Source organism: Pelmatolapia mariae, linkage group LG16_19, assembly GCF_036321145.2.
Source record: "Pelmatolapia mariae isolate MD_Pm_ZW linkage group LG16_19, Pm_UMD_F_2, whole genome shotgun sequence".
In the NCBI taxonomy this organism is placed as follows: domain Eukaryota; kingdom Metazoa; phylum Chordata; class Actinopteri; order Cichliformes; family Cichlidae; genus Pelmatolapia; species Pelmatolapia mariae.
In genome coordinates, this window is record NC_086241.1 from 45197002 (window position 1) to 45217728 (window position 20727).

General features: G+C 41.7%; 2 protein-coding genes across 4 annotated transcripts; one reads left to right on the forward strand and one right to left on the reverse strand.

The window, feature by feature from the left end:
- Positions 1–149: 149 nt before the first annotated feature.
- On the reverse strand, positions 150–17544 carry trmt61a (tRNA methyltransferase 61A). Of its 2 annotated transcripts, none has more exons than XM_063496935.1 (4): positions 17380–17544; positions 14866–15209; positions 6740–7006; positions 150–818 (listed from the first exon to the last, which is right to left on the reverse strand). In XM_063496935.1, exons 2-4 carry the CDS (start codon positions 15191–15193, stop codon positions 523–525), a joined length of 891 nt encoding a protein of 296 aa, XP_063353005.1. In that variant the 5' UTR covers positions 15194–15209; positions 17380–17544; the 3' UTR covers positions 150–522. The 2 variants fall into 2 exon arrangements, with proteins under 2 accessions (XP_063353005.1, XP_063353006.1); XM_063496936.1 differs by lacking the exon at positions 17380–17544 and adding an exon at positions 16317–16428.
- ckba (creatine kinase, brain a) lies at positions 17036–20595 on the forward strand. 2 transcript variants are annotated; one of them, XM_063496933.1, is made up of 8 exons: positions 17036–17167; positions 17551–17752; positions 18533–18687; positions 18771–18903; positions 19364–19535; positions 19628–19751; positions 19847–20036; positions 20256–20595. In XM_063496933.1, exons 2-8 carry the CDS (start codon positions 17560–17562, stop codon positions 20432–20434), a joined length of 1146 nt encoding a protein of 381 aa, XP_063353003.1. In that variant the 5' UTR covers positions 17036–17167; positions 17551–17559; the 3' UTR covers positions 20435–20595. The 2 variants fall into 2 exon arrangements, with proteins under 2 accessions (XP_063353003.1, XP_063353004.1); XM_063496934.1 differs by lacking the exons at positions 17036–17167; positions 17551–17752 and adding an exon at positions 18214–18415.
- Positions 20596–20727: the final 132 nt, after the last annotated feature.

The following is a 20727-nucleotide window of genomic DNA, read 5'->3' on the forward strand; positions in this document are numbered from 1 at the left end:
ACAGACTTGAAATATTCTCTGTAGCAGCACGGTTTATGTTTGAAATGTAACAAATGTGTGGTTTCATGCTGTTAAATCAAACTTCAACATGTCAAATCTTCAAAGCTTCTCTGCTTCAAAACAGAAATATGACACAAATATTGTCCCACAATTAATGTATTTATTGAAAATAATAAAGCTCCTTCTTCTCCAACAAATAAAAGCAGAGGTTATCTGTAATTCTTATGAAAGGGAGAGCCAAATAATCAGCTATAATCTCAGAGTTATAAATCTTAATCTTCTCAAATGAAATTGCTCTTCAATTCATTTTCAGTCCTGCTTGATGAAAGCATCGAACCGGTGCCAACTGACGAAGCACAAAATTATGTAACGCACAAAACTGTAAATCCTCCCGGCGCTGCAGTACCAGGCAGGGACGGGAGGGGCCTGGTACTCCTGCTGGATTACCCGAGCCTTAGGAATGACACCAGAGTGAGGTGGATTATAAACTCTGTTCCAGAGAAATCCCTCTCACTCCAAGCTTTAGGTTCTTGGTTTGGTAGCAAAAGTAAGGTACCCTGTGTGGCCGGGCATTTCTCTGGGCAGCGTGGTGGTCTTCAGTGAGATGGAGGCGTGGTTCGGAGCAGCAGCGGGAGTCGCCTCCTCTGTGGTTTCGGGATCAGGGCCGAAGTCTGGCAATGGTAGAGAGACGGTTCGGACATCGTACTCTCTCAGCAGCACCTCCGTGGTGCTGATGTCTTCAAAGCCCTGATCCTGCAACGCCTCGCATGTTTTCTGAACTTGCTCTATGCATGGAGAGAAGGAGCACAGCCGACCACCTGCAGGAGACGCAGAACAGAAAACAACCCACAAGTAAACACGAAGCTCCCAAAAAAGTATCAAGACCATGTGTGACCATAATCGTTTAAGCGCTCTTTGTTGTCAACTTATGCCAGTATTGGTCAGCTCATGTTATTTAGAGAGGTCTTAAAAGGTAATGCAACATAATCACTGCTTTGAAAATAAAGTCATGACATCACTTCCTGTCTAGCTTCTAAAACACTACTTTCAGTAAACAACTGTGCAGCCGAACAAGTGTGTCTGCTACCGTAACTTGTTTTTCCCAATATATATAAAACTCAAAGCTCTCTTCTACGGTCCTGTCAGAATTCCTGCTCTTTAAAGATATCCACAGTGTTCACTCCTGTTTGTCCCGCTCTTATTACTGCTGCTGGAGCCAACATTGACATGACCATTAAATTTAGCCCGAAAACCTTATTTTGTCAATGTCACGGCCAAATAAGGTTTGTATTTGTCTTTAAAAAGACAAAAACCAATATTTCAGAGCAGGGTGTGAGTTCTAGTTTTTGATACGTGTAATCAGCTGTAACGTTATCATCAGGACAGCAGAAGCATTCTTGTTACCGTCACCAGATTCAGGTTCGTCTCAAAAAGTGTTGCAGTAACAGGAATGAGCTGTCATCGCCTCAGTGTCCTGGTACAAAGTCTGTTTTTTATCCATATTTTCAATAGTCTGAAGTAAGATCTTTGACCTGTTACTGTGCAAACTGAACAATAATTACCGTCAGACATACATAACTGCCAGGTTGTATTTACTCCCAACCCTTCTGTTGAATGTCAGTACGAGACATCTCTGCACATCTTAATCTGTGCTCCCATCTTATTCTGAGTTTATCTGCTAATCATTACACAGTATCATCTTTAGAGTTATTTTCAGCACTCTTTCTGGAAATCAAATCTTTCTCAAAGCATCCAAGTATAGAAAGTGTTCCACGTTTACAGTCTGAAAACAATTCTCCTCAAAAACATCCCTGAATGAAGATTCATAACATAAACCAGATTTGTAGACCTGATATGGACCGAGAAGACATTTAAGTATCACCCCTGGGATCCCCACGATACTACACCTTCTATTAATAATTTGTTTCTTTCCAAACACCCCGTAGCACTTTCCAGGCATATTTCCTTCCTAACAAAGCAGTCCTGTGACCTGCTGAGTCCAGGCTGCAGCTTGCGGCTCATCAGGGGATAAACCGGTGCTCTAATGAACACAGATCACCTACTGGCCACGGCCTTTCGTCTCCAAATGAATCCTTGCTGTGATCGCAGCGTGAGGTTGGAGCGATCAGCCAAGAAAACTCTCACTGGCTGTCCTGAAGCACAAAGAATGTGACTCTGAGCGATGCAGCTGTATTGGTCAGGGGTTAGGGTTAACAAATTTAAACATCTTAGAGTGAAAATCTTAAGTGCCTTAACAGGGGTTTAATATGGAGAAAATAAAAAACTTTTCTAAAACCAACACCAACTAATGTTTCAAAATATGAATATGGTGACACCAAGACAAGTGAAACACACTGAGTCTAAATCTGTGGATTCTCTGTTTGGATGTCTCTGATTGAGCTGCTTATGTAATCAGAAGGCTGCAGTGTGGCTCTCTGTCATCTGTAACCTGTCGTTGTTCAGTCACATTCTACTCATAGACCTTCTCTTGCACTACATTATACAGCATTTATTGCAGCACAGATCCACCACCACATACACTACTAGCAGAGTACCTGCTCTGGTTACAAACCTAATGTCTGACCTGATGGTTACACTGAATGCAGATGTCACGACAAAAAAAGAGCAAAAGAATAAGATGTTTACATTTTCCTCTTTGATTACTGACTTGTTATTTCATGCAACAGGTACAGGAGTGACCCTACGATGTGTCCACAAATATAACTTGTAGCCCAGAAGATTACAGCCGTCCTCTGCAGCTCTTACTTGCCACTGTTGCCAGTTTTTAAAAATCAGTTAACACCCAGAAGTTGATAAATTGCTGCATTTTGACTTTGTAAAAGGATTTTACAGAGAGATACCTCAAGGGACACAGCTGACAATAAAAGGATCAATTCTGCAGTCCATTGAGTCTGTAAACACAGAAGGAGACGTCAGGATTATTGAGATACTGGTCGTTCCTTTGGCCAACAGAACCAGCGGTCTCCCTCGAGACAGCATTAAACACATTCAACACATTAAACAGCGGTCTCCTGGAAACCACGGTGAATACACAGGGAGGGGCTGGGTTGATGATTATACAAGGGTGTTTCAAATGGTTATTAGGGGCCCCGAATACTCCCACAAATGGCTTTAATATATGCACGAAACTCTGATTCCTAGTTGTAAAGTTTAAGGTTCTTGAGTGTCTGAGACCATGGGACATGTTTGCTTTATACTTGCATAATACCACCCATAAGTCTGTGAGGGGGGGTTCTGATAGGATTCAGGATCCTTCTCAGGGAACAGCCGAACACAGGGCCGGGCTGCTTGCCAAAACATTAGGAGAATTACAACTTTGAGAGAAAAAAAGAGAAATATTTCCCTGCCCCTTGTCTTACACTCTGTCCACTAAAGAAAACGCGCTCTCAGCTATTTTATTCCTCGAGTCTCTGCAGTTCTCAGGCAGGTTCTGAAGATGGAGAATTTCTTTTCAACAGAATAAGATGTATGAGTGTTTAATCATGATAGAAGCTGAAGATGATAATCCCATCAGAAACCTGGTGTTTTAATTGATTATGATATGGCCTCAGCAGAAACCACGTCTCTTTCACTTCATGTGGGAGCCTGAGAGTGTGAAAACCCCCCACTCTTGGGGACTGCCTCCCTATCACCAAGCACACAACACCCTATTCTACTTCTATCTTTGTTAGTTTGTTTACTATTACATCTTTCTGTGTTTAGCTGGAACATATTGGGGCATTGATGTTCTGGGGAAAACCCAGTTTGAACAGTGGGAAGTAAACCAACCTTTCCTCGTGGAGCCTCATCCAGCAGCTCTCTGCCTGCAGCATAACCCTGTATGGTCATGGGACTGCTTCTGCAACAAGGCTGCACTCTATTTATCTGTATCTTTGTGTGTGTGCGCGCGCGCATGCACGTATATGCATGCAAGGGCCAACAGCTCATGGATGGAATATGTAGCTGTGGCACCATAAAAGGGAGTCAAAGAGGTGGTGGGAGAGTTTCAGGGCAGCATCCTCGTCCCCTCTGCATTCCTGCTCATACTGGGCTTACTTTGTAAAATCATTCATGAACTCTGGCTTTAAGATTCATAAAATACTAATCTTCTGCATATTAACTCTGACTTGGATTGAGATGTTAAATTAAATGCGACTGTGGAAGAAAACTCCAGTGCTTGTAGTGGTAGAATAAATATTGACACCAACTCCAGTTTGTGTTTTCAATGTTCAGCTGAAATTTAAACCCAGGATGTAGCAGCTAAGCTAAACAAGTGTTCACCTACACAAGTGTATTCGAGTATTTTGGCCAAGGTGACTTTCTCAGGGCAATCTGGGTTTTGCACACTGAGCTTCTCTCCTGCAGTCCCTGTTTTGGGCAACTATGTAGAGCTCAACAGATTCTCATTACAGAGGACAGAGCCATGGTTTATGGCTTAAAAGTGTTTTACAGTAAACAAAATATGAACTCATGTCCACAAAAGTAGATCTTTGTTTATATAATTTCTGTGGCAGTATTTGTGCACATTAACAATAAAGCAAAGAATATACTTTCTCACTGTGTTACTTATCTAGTGTTGGGCTGTGCTAATGGATTATTTTGAGAGTGGCCGGTGACCAGGATGGAAAGTTTTTCTGGTCGGACCAGGGCCGACCCATCAGCCTCAGATGTAACGGATTCTGTGTTGACCTGCCGCATCCTGACGTGAACCTCTACAAATGTAACCATCAGGTCATGATGCTGATCACAACAGCTGTGACTGCTCTGCAGGCCATGCAAACCAAAATAACCACGACAGACTGAACTAAACAAGCATATTTCTTCTTCTTCTGAAATAAAAGGTAATCTATTATCGGGTTTAACTGCATCTTCTCCTGGAGGGTGGCGGTAGAGTTCTACAGTAACAGTATAGCCTACTGTCATTTCCTCATTTTCAGAGCTAATTCATGCGTGAACCCCACTGATTCTGAAACAGATAAATAGGACACATGGTAGGAATGTGGCCAATGTGTTCCCAGATTAATGTGATACTTCTCCAATAACCCCCACCCCTTTAAAAATTAATTAATTAATTGAACAGTCATTGGCCTAAAGGTGCAGTTCTACACAGCTCATGCAGTCTGAATTTATCGCTAACCACTGGTCACCCCAGTGAACTGCCAACATGCCCGGGCATGCTGCAGATCCTGGTTGTCAACGAAACGCCTACGTGCTTTGTAGCTCACTAGCAGAGTTTGGATTGTGCTCCTGTTACTATGAAATACCACAAGGGCAAGGTTAATGAGAGCCGAAGAGCAGGATCGATGGTTGTTCTGGGAGTGCAGAGTGTGGCGACACGGCCGGGGGGGAGATAAACTCATGGACCGGTATTTTAAAATGTGCCCGGTCACAGTCATGTTCCTGAAACACCAGGACGAGTCACGCCAAAGTCATCATCAGGTGGTGCTGATTATTTGTCTGACAACACACACACACACACACTAAGTACATGTACACACAAAGCAAAGTACTTAACTATCAGGATCCAGATCCTCTTTCCTAATTTCTGCATATAGTTAGATCACAGTGAGACTTAGCGGAAAAATATTTCTTACACATTTATGTGAAGAAGAACAGGTAAACATGAGCTGCAGCACAGCTCACAGTTTGGAGGAATCTGTATCTCCAGCTGGAATTGATCCCAAAACCTTTCCCTTACCAAGCTAATGTGTAAACAACTACATAATAGATCCACTCATTGTCCTCTACACTCACATTTTCAAAAATTTTAAGTCCTTTTTTCAGTTTAAATACTGACACAAAGCTCCAAGATGAGAATAATAGCACTGACTGACAGCTGAAAGACATCAACAAACAGTACAACAAGACTGACATCCGAGTGCAGAAACAGGGACACAGGAGGGAAACTAAAACAAACATTCAGGCTACAAAAGAACAGAACTGAACAACAAGAGACTTCACACACACACACACACACACACACACACACACACACACACACACACGTCTGGTTTGCTATCCTCGTGGGGACATCCCATTGACATAATGCTTTCCCTAGCCCCTTACCCTAACCCTAACCATTAAAAATGAATGCCTAACCCTAACCCTTACCCTAAACCTAACCATAACCTAATTGTAACCCTGACAGTAAAACCGCATTTTGAGTGTGAAAATTGCTTTCAACCCCGAGGGGACCTGGATTTTGGTCCCCACGGTGCAGAAAGTCCCCACCAGGATAGTACGAACCCGTACACACACACACACGGACACACACACACACACACACACACACACACACACACACACACACACACACACACACACACACACACACACACAGAGATTTCTCCTCATTCTCTGTGACATGGATACAGCACCATAAATATTTATGACTACTCTTTGTAGTCTATCGTAAAAGATAAGTATTGCTGCTCAGAAAAAAATATTACGACTTCACTGCTGTATTAGGAATAGAAGAAAGAAAACAAAGAAATTACATTTTTTCCACCTTCTTTCTGTGTGCTATCTGGGAAGACCTCTGTCTCCTGTTGATGCCAGGTTACAGAAACACAACAGGCCAAAAATAGAGCATGAGCCTACAGTCAGCCATAATGCAAACCATCATTGCTCGACCTTGCAATTTCTAGACTGAGCTAGCTAAAACACCCTGACTTGATAGTCATCTTGCTACACGCTCATTAGAGCTCTCCTCCTCCCTCACACGCACACTCACTCTTACCGTGCTTCTTCATAGCAACTTTGGCGTGTCCCACTGCATCCCAGGGGCTGGGGATGTCAAGGAAGACTGCATCTGCCACCCCTGTCACTCCAAAGCCATCCTTGCACACATCCTGGTTCCTGACGGTGACCAGATGATCCACGTGATGCTCCTTAAACTCCTCGGCCACCTTCTCTGCGCGCTGCTGGTGGAACTCCACTGTGTGGAGGTGACCTGTTGGGGCAATGGTGCGCAGGATGGCGTGGGAGAGGGAACCACTACCTGTACCTAGAAAACCACAGACAACAAGGGTCACATAGTGAAAGACAGAATGTTTGAGAAGAACGCTTTAGTCTACACGAAATGCCCATTTCAAAATAAAAGTCGGCAAGCACAAACTAAATAACCAAGAAAGATTCAGACTTAAGGTATTATCAAACCTCATCTCTGTGTATGGACAAAGCACTGCTAAAGAAATGGTCTTGGACGACACTTCACATTATGTTGCATATATAGCAATCTCACTGACTTCCCTTAAATGACCAGTCTAGATACAGATACAAATTTATCGGGTTAAGATGAGGTGCTGTTGTATTTTACAATGGACAGTAAATGCTGTCCTCTATCCTCAGTCAGTAGAACACAGATCCTACTACAACACACACCCGCATTTTCACACTGCTCTGCTGTCTACTCTGGACGATAAGTGGACGCTACATTTCCGAGCAGGCCTTTTTCACCCTGAAGCAGCCCTGTGCTGTGCCCTAAACAAAGCCCACTAATTTACAGCTTGTGAACAAATGACACAAGTGATTGTGATTTTACAGGGAAGGTTGGGGGGGGTGGAAGGGAGGACACCACTCTTCATGTGACTTGTTGGGGCAAGGAGTGTCGGGAACACAGCCAGAGGCCCATCCTCCACCCCTCATCCTTCTTCTCTCGACATTACATCACCACCGCCTTTGTTAGCGTGGTGACAAAGAAGGCAGTGTTTAATAAACGGCAGCACTTTGACTTGCTCAAAGCTCAAACTGCTGGATTGGATGGTCTGTGCCTGCAAACACAGTACATTGAAAAACTGGAATGGCTGCAGCAGGAAACACTGGACCACATTAGAAGCTGGGGATACTTTAATAACGAGCCCTGTACAGGGCTGACAAAGCACGTAGTTTAGAAATGTTTTTGACTTACATTGCCTCATTTACAGAAAATGAAAACTTAGTCATTGTCTCTGTAGAAAGACTGAACTGGAAATTCTGAGTCACTGCACTGATGCCGATTTCTGTCTCTGTAAATGAACAAAGACCAATATTACTGTTTTGTTGACACTGTGTTGATTCCATTATTGTAACCATTTTGTACATTTGCAACTTCAGTGAAGGTTTCAGAGACATCAAATATTTAAGTGATATTTAAATTAAGGTTAGACTTTGGTCAAAGGGGGAAAAAAGCACACAATAATATAATGACTACAGTATTAATTCAGTTTGCCCAAACTCAATTTATTGTTTTTTGGTAATGGTCTGCCCAAAGAATTTCCAAGTGTATGACTAACCTGTGCCTTTATAATGCACACTGTGCTATTTATTATAAAGGCTGGATAATGCTTTATTAACTGAAACCAATGTAAGTCTGACAGAAATCAAGAACATTACTGATGGAAACCTTGTAGATGCTAAAACAATGAGAAATCTAGGTGGTCATATGATCACACATATTCTTACCGTAAACTTCAGCACCACACTGTAACACTGCAGAGAAGTTTGGTAAGACACTTGTTTATGAACCAGAGTTTACGGTAGAGGCTCAGACAGTACCTAAATGCTACTTGCAGACTCAGACCATCAGCCAGTGACTAAAAGTGTCTGGACCTCAGGCTTCATGCCAGGATAGTGACATGCCCAGTTTCCATTCTAGTTACCCTGATTAAAAGGGAAGAATGATAGCAAAGTCTGGCATACACATATACTAACGGGAACTTTCTAAATTCTAAATTAAACCCAGAAAATGAGTTTTTAATTACAAACTGGCATTACCGTTCATCATCAGTGCAGCGTCTGAGTGCACAAAGTCTGGAAAATTTGGAAAAGGACCACAATTGATAACAAGTGTCTCTCTAAATGGAGACAAATTAAAACACTGAGAATGAGAGAGTGCTGGTACTGCAGAGATGAGGACTGCTCCACTTAACATCCGAGTGCACTTATTTCTCACTTTGGTACTTAATACAATACTCACTATGGAATACTGGTTTCAGTATAAGCCAAAAACTGAAAAAGGGAAACTCGATTATGATGTGATACCACACTAAAACAGGACAAGCATCTAAAAACAGAACATATAGAAGCAGCTGGTTTTACACAGAACAGCAGAAAAAAAATAGGTATCATTGAAATGATGATAATCAAATTTTAGCTACAACAAGATGAAAAAAAGGTGTAAGCAGTGCAACGCATTTACAGGAGACAGATATGCTGTGAAAACTGTGAGAAACCCTTCCAATGTGAGGCTTTCACGCCCATTCTGAGTAACGATGTTACAACAAAGAGTCATGTTCTGACTAAGTGTTGGGACACGAACAGTTGACCTTCACTATAAGTCAAGAAAGTGCATTTAAATGATTTTAAAAAAGCTCCATCACATTTCTAATTTGCACACAATGTTACACTGATTTTAGTGGTTACAATGTTTATTGTTGCATTTCAGATTTATCATGCTAAAACTGCTCTTTAGCACTAAGGGTGTAGTATTTGAAACTGATATTCCTCCCCAAAACCCCAAGAGGAAATTCATCAGACTTCCTTTTTGAATGTTCGTTCAAAATTTTAGACAAGTTGAGTTATTTCCCTGCGGTTCATGAGCAGCACTGCTAACGAGATAAAAAGGATCATGGGTATTCTATGATGTATTAAAAATTAATCAAACTAAAAACACTAGATACTAATATCAATTAATATTAAATTAGTATTCACAACCTTTGCTCAGTGCAGCAGCAATAACAACCACAAGTCTTTTTGAGTGTGACGCAAAATTTTTGGCAAACTTTTTTTTAGGTTTCCTCCATTCTTCTTAAACATCATCAGGTTAGAAGGGGGCTGTCGGTGCACAGCCATTTTCAGAACTCTCCAGAGATGTTCAATCAGGTTCAAGCCTCGCTACTGGCAGGGTCACTCAAGGACATTCAAAGAGTGGTCCCAAAGCCACTCCTTTCTAATCTTGGCTGATAGCTTAGGGTCATTTTCCTGTTGGAAGATAAACCTTCAACCCAGTTCAGAGTCCAGCGCACTCTGCGGCAGGTTATCTGGAGCAAAGATGTCTCTGTACAAAACAGTATGATGGTTCCACCACTGTGCTTCACTGCAGGGATGATATTGGCCAGGTGATGAGCATGACCCTTTTTTTTCTTTGCATTCAGACTAAAGAGTTTTATTTTTGTTTTAGACACACCAGAGATTTTTCATGGTCTCAGAGTCCTTCAGGTGCCTTTGGCAAACTCTTTGTGGGCTGTCATGTGCCTTTTACTGAGGAGTTGCTTCCATCTTCTACCATACAGGCCTGACTGGTTATCCTTCTGCTCTCCACAGAGTAACACTGGAGCTCTGTCAATGTAGCCATTGGGTTCTTGGTCTTCTCACTTACTAAGGCTGTTCTACCACGATCGCTCAGATTGGCCAGGTGGCCAGCTGTAGGAGGGGTCCTAATGGTTCGAAACGTCTTCCATTTACTAATGATGGAGGCCAATGTGCTGCACTTCTTTTTCCTTAGATCTATCCCTTGGTACAATCCTGTCTCTGAGGTTTACAGAGAATTCCTTGGATTTCATGGCTTGGTTTGTGCTTCAACATGCAATGTTCGATTCAGTTAAATTTTATTTATACAATACCAACTCACAACAACAGATCCCTCAAGGCAATTTATATGGCAAGGTAAAAACCCTACAATAATACAGACAAAACAAAAAACCCCTCCAATGCAGATTTATCGATTTTTGTTTTTCATTTTTAATAAATTTCACTTTGTCAATATGGGATATTGTTTGAGGAGGAGTTTTGAAGGTAAAATGAAATTAATCTATTTAGATTAAGGCTGACAAATTGTGGGACAAGTGAAACGCTGTAAATACTTTCCAGAAGCACTGTACTACATCAAACATGTAGCTCTTGTCCTCGTTAGGAAGTGGGAGACTGTCACATGGTGCATGTCGCTTTTAAATTTTCGGAATCTACTAAAACCTTAGTGTTTTAGATTCAGACGTGTTTTACAATGCAACATGTAAGAACCAACCACATCCATCTTTTCTCCACTGGGGAAAACAAACAAAAAATACCTACATGACTGTACATGCTACCAACTGAGACTTTTGCTTCAATGCATGAGTTCAAGAAATGAATCATATCAATGTTTCTAATCTCCTCCCACAACAAGGCGTCAAGTCAGCTGGTAGCCACTGTACAAGAGGAAGTAGTGATAAAGCCAGAGTGGGGGAGGGGGCTGAAAATGGGAATACAACTGACCTGAACTGAAGGTCATTAGTGCTTACTGTTCCTCATCTTGTTCCTACATCGAGTACAACATGGTTACTGGCCAGATGAAATGCAAAACCCTGACAGAGGTCACATAATTTAAGTTCCCAGCAATTTAGAAAGTGAAAGCAACAGGAAAATGTCATCTGATCATTAACTTGTGATGTGTGAATGACCCTCAAATCCAAATGTTTTAGTTAAGCTGCTTGAGAGCCAACTGTAAGAGGATGTTGTGGCTAATGTTGAGAGTGATCATTACAAAGGAGTAAAGTTTAAAAATGGCCAGCTTCCATTGGACCCTTTGAGTCGTCTTATACAAGATATAAGCGCACGAATATAGCTTAAAACTGAATCAGACTTTCAAGTAGCTAAAGAGAACCCAATTATACAACGGAAAGGTATTTATTGTACTTTCAGATTTAATTATTGAGGTAAATGATCTGATAATACACATCTGTAACGAAGATAATATAAACATCAACAATTAGCAGTAAACTGAAAGGTAAAATCAGAGCTGGATATTTTCAGTGAAAGGGATAAGCGAATGCCCTGTTTTATGTAAAGAAAATGTATCTTTCAAAGACTTATCCTCAAAAAATATTTTTGATGACGCATTTCTGAGGTCCTCTGGAAAAATGCTGTTTATGCAGCCTGGAAAAATCATCTAGAAATACTTTCCACTCCACAGTCAGACACACTGTCTGAAATCAAGGCCACTGTTACCAACCAACAAAAGCACTGTATAAGCAAGGTGTCAGATCCACTCTGGGATTTCTCAAATGTTAACTTCTAAACAACAAATGTTGTTCTGCTAAAGAATGGACAAAGATGAATAAATATTGTGTTTTGCAAAGGCCAAGTCGAGTCTTGGGATTAATCCAACAGAAATGGTTTGGAAGGACATGAAGGGAGCAACCACCAGCATCCCACAGTTTAGTGTATTCTGGGCCCTACAACTGAGCATCGGGCTAAAATTTCAGGCTAACGTCAAGGTGCAGAGCTAACTGGCACTTATTGCTAACATTTAGGGCCAGAATTACTCACTGGGGCAAAGTGGCATGTGAGCGCAATCCCCAAACAGCCCTCATAGGTGTGGTTAGATTTATGGGTGATTTACAGAGGTTATGCTGTTTTCTAAAGACATGGGCAGTCGATTAATTTCAATATCAAGGGCAAAAAATAAGACATGCTTTTTATGGTGTCACTGCAATTAACTGAAAATAAATTGCATGTTGCAAATGTTTATTTGAAGTACTTGACTTAAATATTCTGAAACCTATATTTTGCACCTTGAGAAAGGAAATTTAACAAAAAGAATGCATATGCAACAGGGTTTCCACGTCTTACACGCGATCATGTCACTGTGCTCTCTTTGTAAATACTAAATAAAAGGAGTGAAGGCTATGGCTCACATTTGTCCAAGCGCTAAATGTTACCCTGACTTGATGTTCCACCTTCTGGCATGTACGGTGTTACCCTTAGTAAATATTTGACAACTTTATGTGCTCTGGACCTGATTGATGACGCCTGATAAAGCTGTGAAGAAAATGAAGCCAGCAGGAAATCATTACCTACAAACCTTGGAGACCAACCTGCCTTCAAAGTGACTCCTCCACAGGAATAAATGCTCCTTCAGCAGGTTTAGCATGTCAGCACAAGAACAGCAAAATTATCACATCCAATCTCTGCTTGTTTACACAGCTCACTGGCAAAAAGTCTCCACAGCACATACTCGCTGTTGTTGTTGACTGTAAGGCTGAAATTCGTGAGTCACCACTGAAATGCTGATTTGTACCTCATTGACACACAATGATGCTCAAGCGCCCCAAATAAAAAACTATAATCATTCAGGAGTTTACTTAACCATGTGTTTTATCTGCTATTCTAACTTTATTTGATTAATAATTAAAAGGATGACTTTTGTTTTATTCTATCTTGGCATGATGAAGCACTGCACCACACGCACACGTCTTCTCCTACCCTCCTTTCTGCTTTCAGACTAAGATAAAGTGCAATCCATAGCCAAACACAATAACACACTCTGGGTGATTGCAATTAGACAAATGGAAATGATGGCCAAGCAGTGATTGGAGGAATCCCCGAGGACAAAAAATGGGAATGACACTAAAACTGCAGGTTACATAATGCCTGAATGTTCAGAGACACATCTGTAACAATCCCATAATGTTCAATATGAACAGCTGAGGTTCCTTACGTGACAACATCTGGCTGGAACTCGAAGGTGTAAACAGGGTGATTCAAATGAGGCAATACTTAAAAGCTGCAACAGAAAAGATTTGAGGCCAAACTAAACTAAAAAATGCAGGACGGAACAAATCAAACTTTGCCACTATAAGAGTAAAAAACCATTTGTTATAAATCCTCAGGTGAGACATTCTAAAAAGAGGATTCACAGCTTACCTGAACAAAGTATCATTTTAATATTTAAGAGTTTCTTGGAGCTTAATTTAACATTTTCTAATGACTTTAACAACAAGCAAAGCTGCACAGGTCACTTACTTTAAAAAAAAAAAAAAAGACAAAGAGAGAAAAAATAAAAATTCAGCTGATTAATGTTGGATCTTACTAATGGATGACATCTCTACATCCATTCCATGAATGTCTGACAGAAGACACATGCATTACCCCACTCCAGCTACAGGTTGGATAATAAGCATGTGTTTGACAAGTCAACCTTGTAAACATGTAAAACCTGTCTGTACAGCAAACTACCCCGAGTATTCAGTCGTCTGTTTGCCAAATACTAGGAAGAACATATTAGTACCCAAGTCATCTGATTGCCTAACATGAGGTGTGGTAAGATTAGATGCTACTACACTAACAGGAGAGACATGCAAAGCTCAAAGAGGGACTACTAAAGTTCTCAATAAATCTGTTTGCAAATAAACAAAACAAACAAACAAAGAAGAATCAGTGCTAAATCTGTCAACAAAACTAGAGTATCATGTTACTAAAAACCCACACAGAACAAGTGGAGCTTCAAAGAACAGCTGATTAGTCCCTTGTGAATACAGAATACTATTTTGGAGTGACATGCACATCCCAAAATCACAGGTTAAGGGTTGAACATAGGCTGACTTGCTAATAAAATCATGACAGAAAACAGCTGAATATTTGATGACAGACAGACTGGTGCAGCATCAGCAGAATCCACCTTTAAGACTTGACTTTATGCTCAAGCAGGAGCACTGATACCTTTTTAGTCAGCAGTGGCCCTATAAAATGTCACACAGACCCTAAAGTGCAGGCTAAATGTATAAGAGGGATGATGGTCATAATCTACTCAATATAACTGATCTGACAGCTGCAGTGAACAGACCTGTGAGTGAGCTTCAGCTTGATAATCGCTTGCTAATTCAAACAGACCAGTTTGTCCCAGCATCATAAAACACCAAGTGCACATAAAGTTTGTTTTAAAACAGATTAAAAATAGCAATCCAATAAAATAGTGCACTGAAACCTTTCACATCAATTGAGATCACATTTCTTTATGATTTTCTATGTATTTGGAATATATTGTTAAAACAAACACACACACACTGATAACCCTTCCTTTCTAGAACGGTTTCCATCCACGTGACATCACCATGATGCCACCCTCACCTGACTCGCACACGATGGAGCCTGGCTTCAGCTCCAGCATCATGGTAATGAAGGCGATGTCTGTGGTGTAGAGGATCTGTGTGCGGTGTGGCAGGGCAACTGTCCATAGCTCCGGCGTTGGGTGGAGCACATGGAACCATCCTTTGCTGCAGGTCACCTTTGACCCGTAACGCTGACCAATCAGGTCTGTGGAGTGGCGAATGACTCCATAGCGTGTCTGCGTTTGGGCACCCTGCTGCACCTTGATAGGCATCACATTGTTGTGGCTCAGGTAAATGATGGCAACATCCCCATCTTGAATGAAGTCCGAGTACTCCACAAAACTCATTGTGAGCACGGCCACTCTGCAAAAAGGAGACGGACCTACTTAAAGGGCATCTTTCTTTTTACTATTTTAATTACACTGATGTAGTTGGTTGATCACTAATTTGACATATTTCACTCAACTTACAACTTTAAAATCAGGATAAGCCATCACTGTGAAGGGATGGCTTTTAAAACAATTTGTTTTTACCTACAATCTGGAGTTCAATTTAGTTTTCAAGCATCTCATGAGGGGAAAGGATGTATAAACTAATATGTTTTACCAAATCTTAATAGCTTCCCATTTTGACATTGTAGATTCTGGTTGATCGTTTTGCAAACACTATCTTTTTAACCTTGTTTTCAATTGTATTTTCATTTTTGCACATTACAAACAAGCGGAAAAGGTAGTCTGCTGCTGATGCGAGGCTCCTTGTTGCTTTGGTAACAACTGTGCCGCTGTCACACTTTAATTGACGGAGATGCTCGTGAATTGTCACGCGCACTGATCGTTACTTATTAAATCCAGTATCGTTCAACCTGAGGACCAACGACTGTTTTAGTTCATCTGAACGGCGGATCTACTTTAACCAGCTTCTCCTTCAAGTGAAAAAAGGACAAAATTATATCGGAGAAACATGGAGAAGATGTCAGTGAGATGACTTTACAGTTATATTTCTATTTGTTTGTTAGTTTTAAAGACAACTTTTTTTCCTCTGGTATTGGAGTCAAACAAACTGTTATGGCTTTGCCTATTAGGCGCAGTAGATCGTGTTATATTACCTCTTGGCTTAATTTAATTTCTGTTTATAGTAAAATAAGGAAAAACAAGTCAATGGAGAATACGTTTTGTGTAAATGATGCTAACGTTAGTTACCTGAGCAAACTAACGTTCATGGAAATGTTTGGGTCGCATTTACTGTAAAATGTTTTTGCGTGTTTGACTGGTTTTGTGTTTAAAGAGGCAAAAATTGTAACTCCACAGAACTGGCAAAAGGTCACAGTGCAAAACGTCTGAAAATATAGTCAACTTACGAAGTTTTCGTTTCAACGTTTACATGCTAACGTTAGCGATGCTAGCACCTGTTATAACCGGCTAACGGCTATTAGCGGGGGGAAAAAGTAGCCGTTGGAAGCTCTCCACCTACCTCCTTCAGAAGTAGTGCTCTTTGACTGCTGGACAAAACAAGCAAAAATGAGACTTAAGGGGACCAATTCTGCTCTTAATGCCGCTCTATGTTCAGCAGTGACATCCATTCATTCACTCACTCACACATGTGGCGTTGTTTTCAGAGGAAGTTGAATCGATGAAACCGGAAGATAACCCGGTGTACAAAGCAGCAACAATCAGTAAAAACCTCTTTTGCCGAAAACCTGCAGATTCAGATATGTTTATTTTGTGCAGTTGGTTTGCGAATTTGCAAATTTCGCCTTTGGCAAATATTTTTTTTTACCATCCGTACGATTATTTCCTGAACATTAAATAGGATAATTGTAAAAAAAACAAAAAACAGTTATCACCAGTAAGTTAAACTAGTGGATGTAAGATTGTAGTTTTACCTTAGTAGGAGAAAAAAGAAATATATGCTATTATGTATTCATTTGCACTCTAAGTTGCATTCTGTTTTTTAAAGGTGCTGATAATTTGTCTAAAACTAGAAACCAGAAAGCTGAACGTGTAATGAGTAACGTAATGCACTGTTGCAAAAATGCAATAAAGACCACAAAAACGAGAAATAGGAGTGAAATACCAGCGAACAAAAGGAATCCTCGCTGGAGCAATATCAGCGCGTCCAATTGAATGAATGGACTACAAATACTGACCAATGGGAGCGGAGGATCGTCTGCTATAAATCACCATCTCAAGTCTTTAGTCCGGTTGGAGAGCTGCTGGGACGCTGCTGGTGGCTTGTGAGCTCCTCGGTCAGGAAAAATAGGGATCTTTGTATCAAGCCCTGGTGGCAGTAGTAATAGTAATAATCCGCAAATTCGACAACAGGTAAGATTTTCGCTCAGTTTAACTTAGAAATAGGTCGCACCGGCAAAATCTCTTTAGCTTTTACGATGAAAATGAAGGCGATTTTTGTCCGCTTTTCACTACAGAAACTAATGTTAACATTTGAGTAGTTTTTTAAGGTTATTTAAAAAAAAAAAAAGAAACAGTACGATCAATTATGCGTAACAATACTGATGTGGTGCATGTGTTGTCACCTGTTAAACGCGCTCAGGACACTCGCTACACAGCGGGATGAATCGTTTATCTGCTAACCCCCCCAGAAACTAACACCCATTTGTATGTGCATGTCAGCTGTAGACTCAGTCCTGACTCTCGGTATTTTGCGGTTTGTTTTTCACCGTATCTTCCTTCCGTCCTCCGACCAGGGATCAGCCATGCCTTTCGGTAACACGCACAACCAGATGAAGATGAAATACTCCTCCGAGCAGGAGTACCCGGACCTCAGCAAACACAACAATCATATGGCCAAGGTTCTGACTCCTGCTATGTATGAGCGGCTGAGGAGCAAAGAAACACCCAGTGGATTTACTCTGGATGATGTCATTCAGACTGGGGTTGATAACCCAGGTATTTATTAAAAAAAAAAAAAAAAATCCCAAGCAGCTTTTCAGCCAAACCACCATCTGTTCTGTCTGATCCAGTGCCTGTAATGGTCTCAGCGGTGCTTTGTGTCCCCGTTTGTGTGAGGGGGAGGCTTTTTGCACTGTGACCTTGTTAAGGGGATAAACTCAACCAATTTTTACAAACATATGGAGTACTGATTCTATTAGAACCTGCCACTCTCCTCTAAATGGGTTTCCATTTTCAGGCCAGTATTGCACAACTTAAAAGCAAAGTGTAAAGATTACCAGAGTTACATAATATATGCAGCTGATAATCCCTGCTGCTTTCAGTTTATTATGTGCTATATTCTCTACTGTATTGAAGACTACAACACAAATGAAGTTGATGTTATAACCCTTCAGAGAACTGGGATGACCTGGTAGCTGTAAACTGTATGGCAGGTAACTCTCCTCACCCTGTAGACTGTTTCTCTGTTTAGCTCTGAGAATATGGTCAAGCTGACCCTGAAGAGTCTGTCAGCTGAGGATGAGTACCCAGATCTCAGTCAGCACAACAACCACATGGCCAAGGTTTTAACCCGGGACATGTACAAGAAGCTGAGAGAGAGGGCTACACCCAGCGGCTTCACCATAGATGGTGTCATTCAGACAGGGGTTGACAATCCTGGTACAGTAACAGTCCCAGTCTGAGCCCTGACGACACAGAGCACATTTAATTTGTGAGGATGTTTGTTTGTATAGTGCTGTCCGCGGTCTCTTGTGACCCTGTTGGCTTCACGTGCAGGCCACCCCTTCATTATGACTGTGGGCTGTGTTGCTGGGGATGAGGAGACCTACGAAGTCTTCAAAGACCTGTTGGACCCTGTGATCGAGGACCGACATGGAGGATACAAACCCACAGACAAACACAAGACTGACCTCAACTCAAACAACCTGAAGGTACCGCAGCTCTGCCATCGCTTAACAAAGTCGAATTTAACTCTGGAATCTCAGCCAAGCCTAATGTGACTCTGCTCTCTAAGGGTGGTGATGATCTCGATCCCAACTACGTGCTCAGCTCCAGGGTCCGAACAGGCCGCAGCATCCGCGGTTTCAGTCTGCCACCACACTGCAGCAGAGGAGAGAGACGCGCTGTGGAAAAGCTTTCCATTGACGGTAAGGAGGCCTCTGTACTGAAAGAAGATGGTTAGTGACAGTGATTGTACTCTGCTGCAAGTCACTAAGCTGATCTACACAGATGGAGACGGCCTGCCGCCAGATGATTATATAAAAGCAACATAACTCTATGCCCTGAATCCAGTGATTCACGTTGCTCATGCTTGTGGACTCGTTTGTGAGGCAGTAGATGCCCCCTAGTGTTTGTTAAAATGTAGCACAGAAATAAAGGTGGATTAGACTCTTATGACCAATTTATTCTGATGCTAAAAACACTAAATCTTTTTATCTTAATTTGATTTTCCAAAGCTCAGTGTGGAATTGGATCAGTTTTTCAGCATTTTTTCCAAACAGTTCATCACAGACCGGAACTGCAGCCTAAGAGTAATTTGTCCACAAATGTCATAGTGGATTTGTCATGTCTCAGATCTGTCATAAATCCCGGCTCTTGTCCCTGCAGCTCTGGCCTCTCTGTCTGGAGATCTGAAGGGGAAGTATTATGCCCTGAAGAACATGACTGAGGCAGAGCAGCAGCAGCTCATTGACGACCACTTCCTGTTTGACAAGCCAGTGTCTCCTCTGCTGCTGGCCTCAGGGATGGCCCGCGACTGGCCCGATGCCAGAGGCATCTGGTAACGGCTCGTCTTTAATGCAGTTTGTCTGCCAGGATTATGTACATCTCTCCGCTGGTATTTTGACTTAAAATTGTATTTCCTGTCTACAGGCACAATGATAACAAGACCTTCCTGTTGTGGGTGAATGAAGAGGACCACTTGCGTGTGATCTCCATGCAGAAAGGAGGCAACATGAAGGAAGTGTTTACCCGCTTCTGTACCGGGCTCACAAAGGTTGGTACAAAAGCCTTAAGTTTCTAATCACTGATCTTTAGCAGAATTTCTGTTCACATTAGCAAGACCCTAAGAGCATATTCTTATCTGTGCAGATTGAGAGCCTGTTCAAGGAGAGGGGCCACGAATTCATGTGGAATGAGCACCTGGGTTACGTCCTCACCTGCCCATCTAACCTGGGCACTGGCCTGCGTGCAGGTGTACATGTGAAGCTGCCGAACTTGAGCAAAAATGCCAAGTTTGAGGAAGTTCTCAAGAAGCTGAGGCTCCAGAAACGTGGAACTGGTGAGCATGAATATTTTATTATTTTTTTTGTTTCTACTGCTGGAACTGGTTTGCGTGTTCTTCAAATTTAAAACTACATTGAGCATTTTCATATTTCACAACTAAGTTGCATTTTACTGAGCAGTACATGACAAAGCCTTCTTTAGAAATGCTCCAAATGTCAGTTTCTGTGAGGTGTGTTTGAGTTGCATTTAAAAAACCCCTTTGCTTTACCATCAGGTGGAGTGGACACTGCTGCTGTGGGTGGTGTCTTTGACATTTCCAATGCTGACAGGCTGGGCTTCTCTGAGGTGGAGCTGGTGCAGATGGTGGTCGACGGAGTCAAGCTGCTGGTGGACATGGAAAAGAGGCTAGAGAAAGGACAGTCCATCGATGACCTGATGCCCGCCCAGAAGTAAATCCCTCCCAAACTCCCATTCTCCTCCATTCCTCACCCACCATCTACTCTAAATGGCTGACTCCATCCTTGAATGCACTCGATTACAGCTGGGATTTGTATTTAAGTTGAAACTGTTCCTGTAAGTTCTGAAATCAAATAAACTGTTCTGTTCCAAGCAAAGCCTGCTTGTAATTCATTGCAGTGAAACTAATGAAATATTTAATACTAGTCCTGGTAGCTGTGGAAAGGCCTGTAGCTAACTGAAGGCAAATGCAGATAAATGCCACATTTTAAGGGGAGCTGCTGATCTCT

Bases quoted from the DNA above. Each gene is read 5' to 3' on its own strand.
- trmt61a (XM_063496935.1), bottom strand. From the start codon at position 15,193: ATGAGTTTTGTGGAGTACTCGGACTTCATTCAAGATGGGGATGTTGCC. The intron at 7,007-14,865 runs GTGAGGGTGGCA...GTGGTTTTCTAG, and splicing joins CTCCATCGTGTGCGAGTCAG to GTACAGGTAGTGGTTCCCTC. The intron at 819-6,739 runs GTAAGAGTGAGT...CGTCTCCTGCAG, and splicing joins AGTTGCTATGAAGAAGCACG to GTGGTCGGCTGTGCTCCTTC.
- ckba (XM_063496933.1), top strand. From the start codon at position 17,560: ATGCCTTTCGGTAACACGCACAACCAGATGAAGATGAAATACTCCTCC. The intron at 17,753-18,532 runs GTATTTATTAAA...CTTCACGTGCAG, and splicing joins GACTGGGGTTGATAACCCAG to GCCACCCCTTCATTATGACT. The intron at 19,536-19,627 runs GTAACGGCTCGT...TCCTGTCTACAG, and splicing joins CCCGATGCCAGAGGCATCTG to GCACAATGATAACAAGACCT.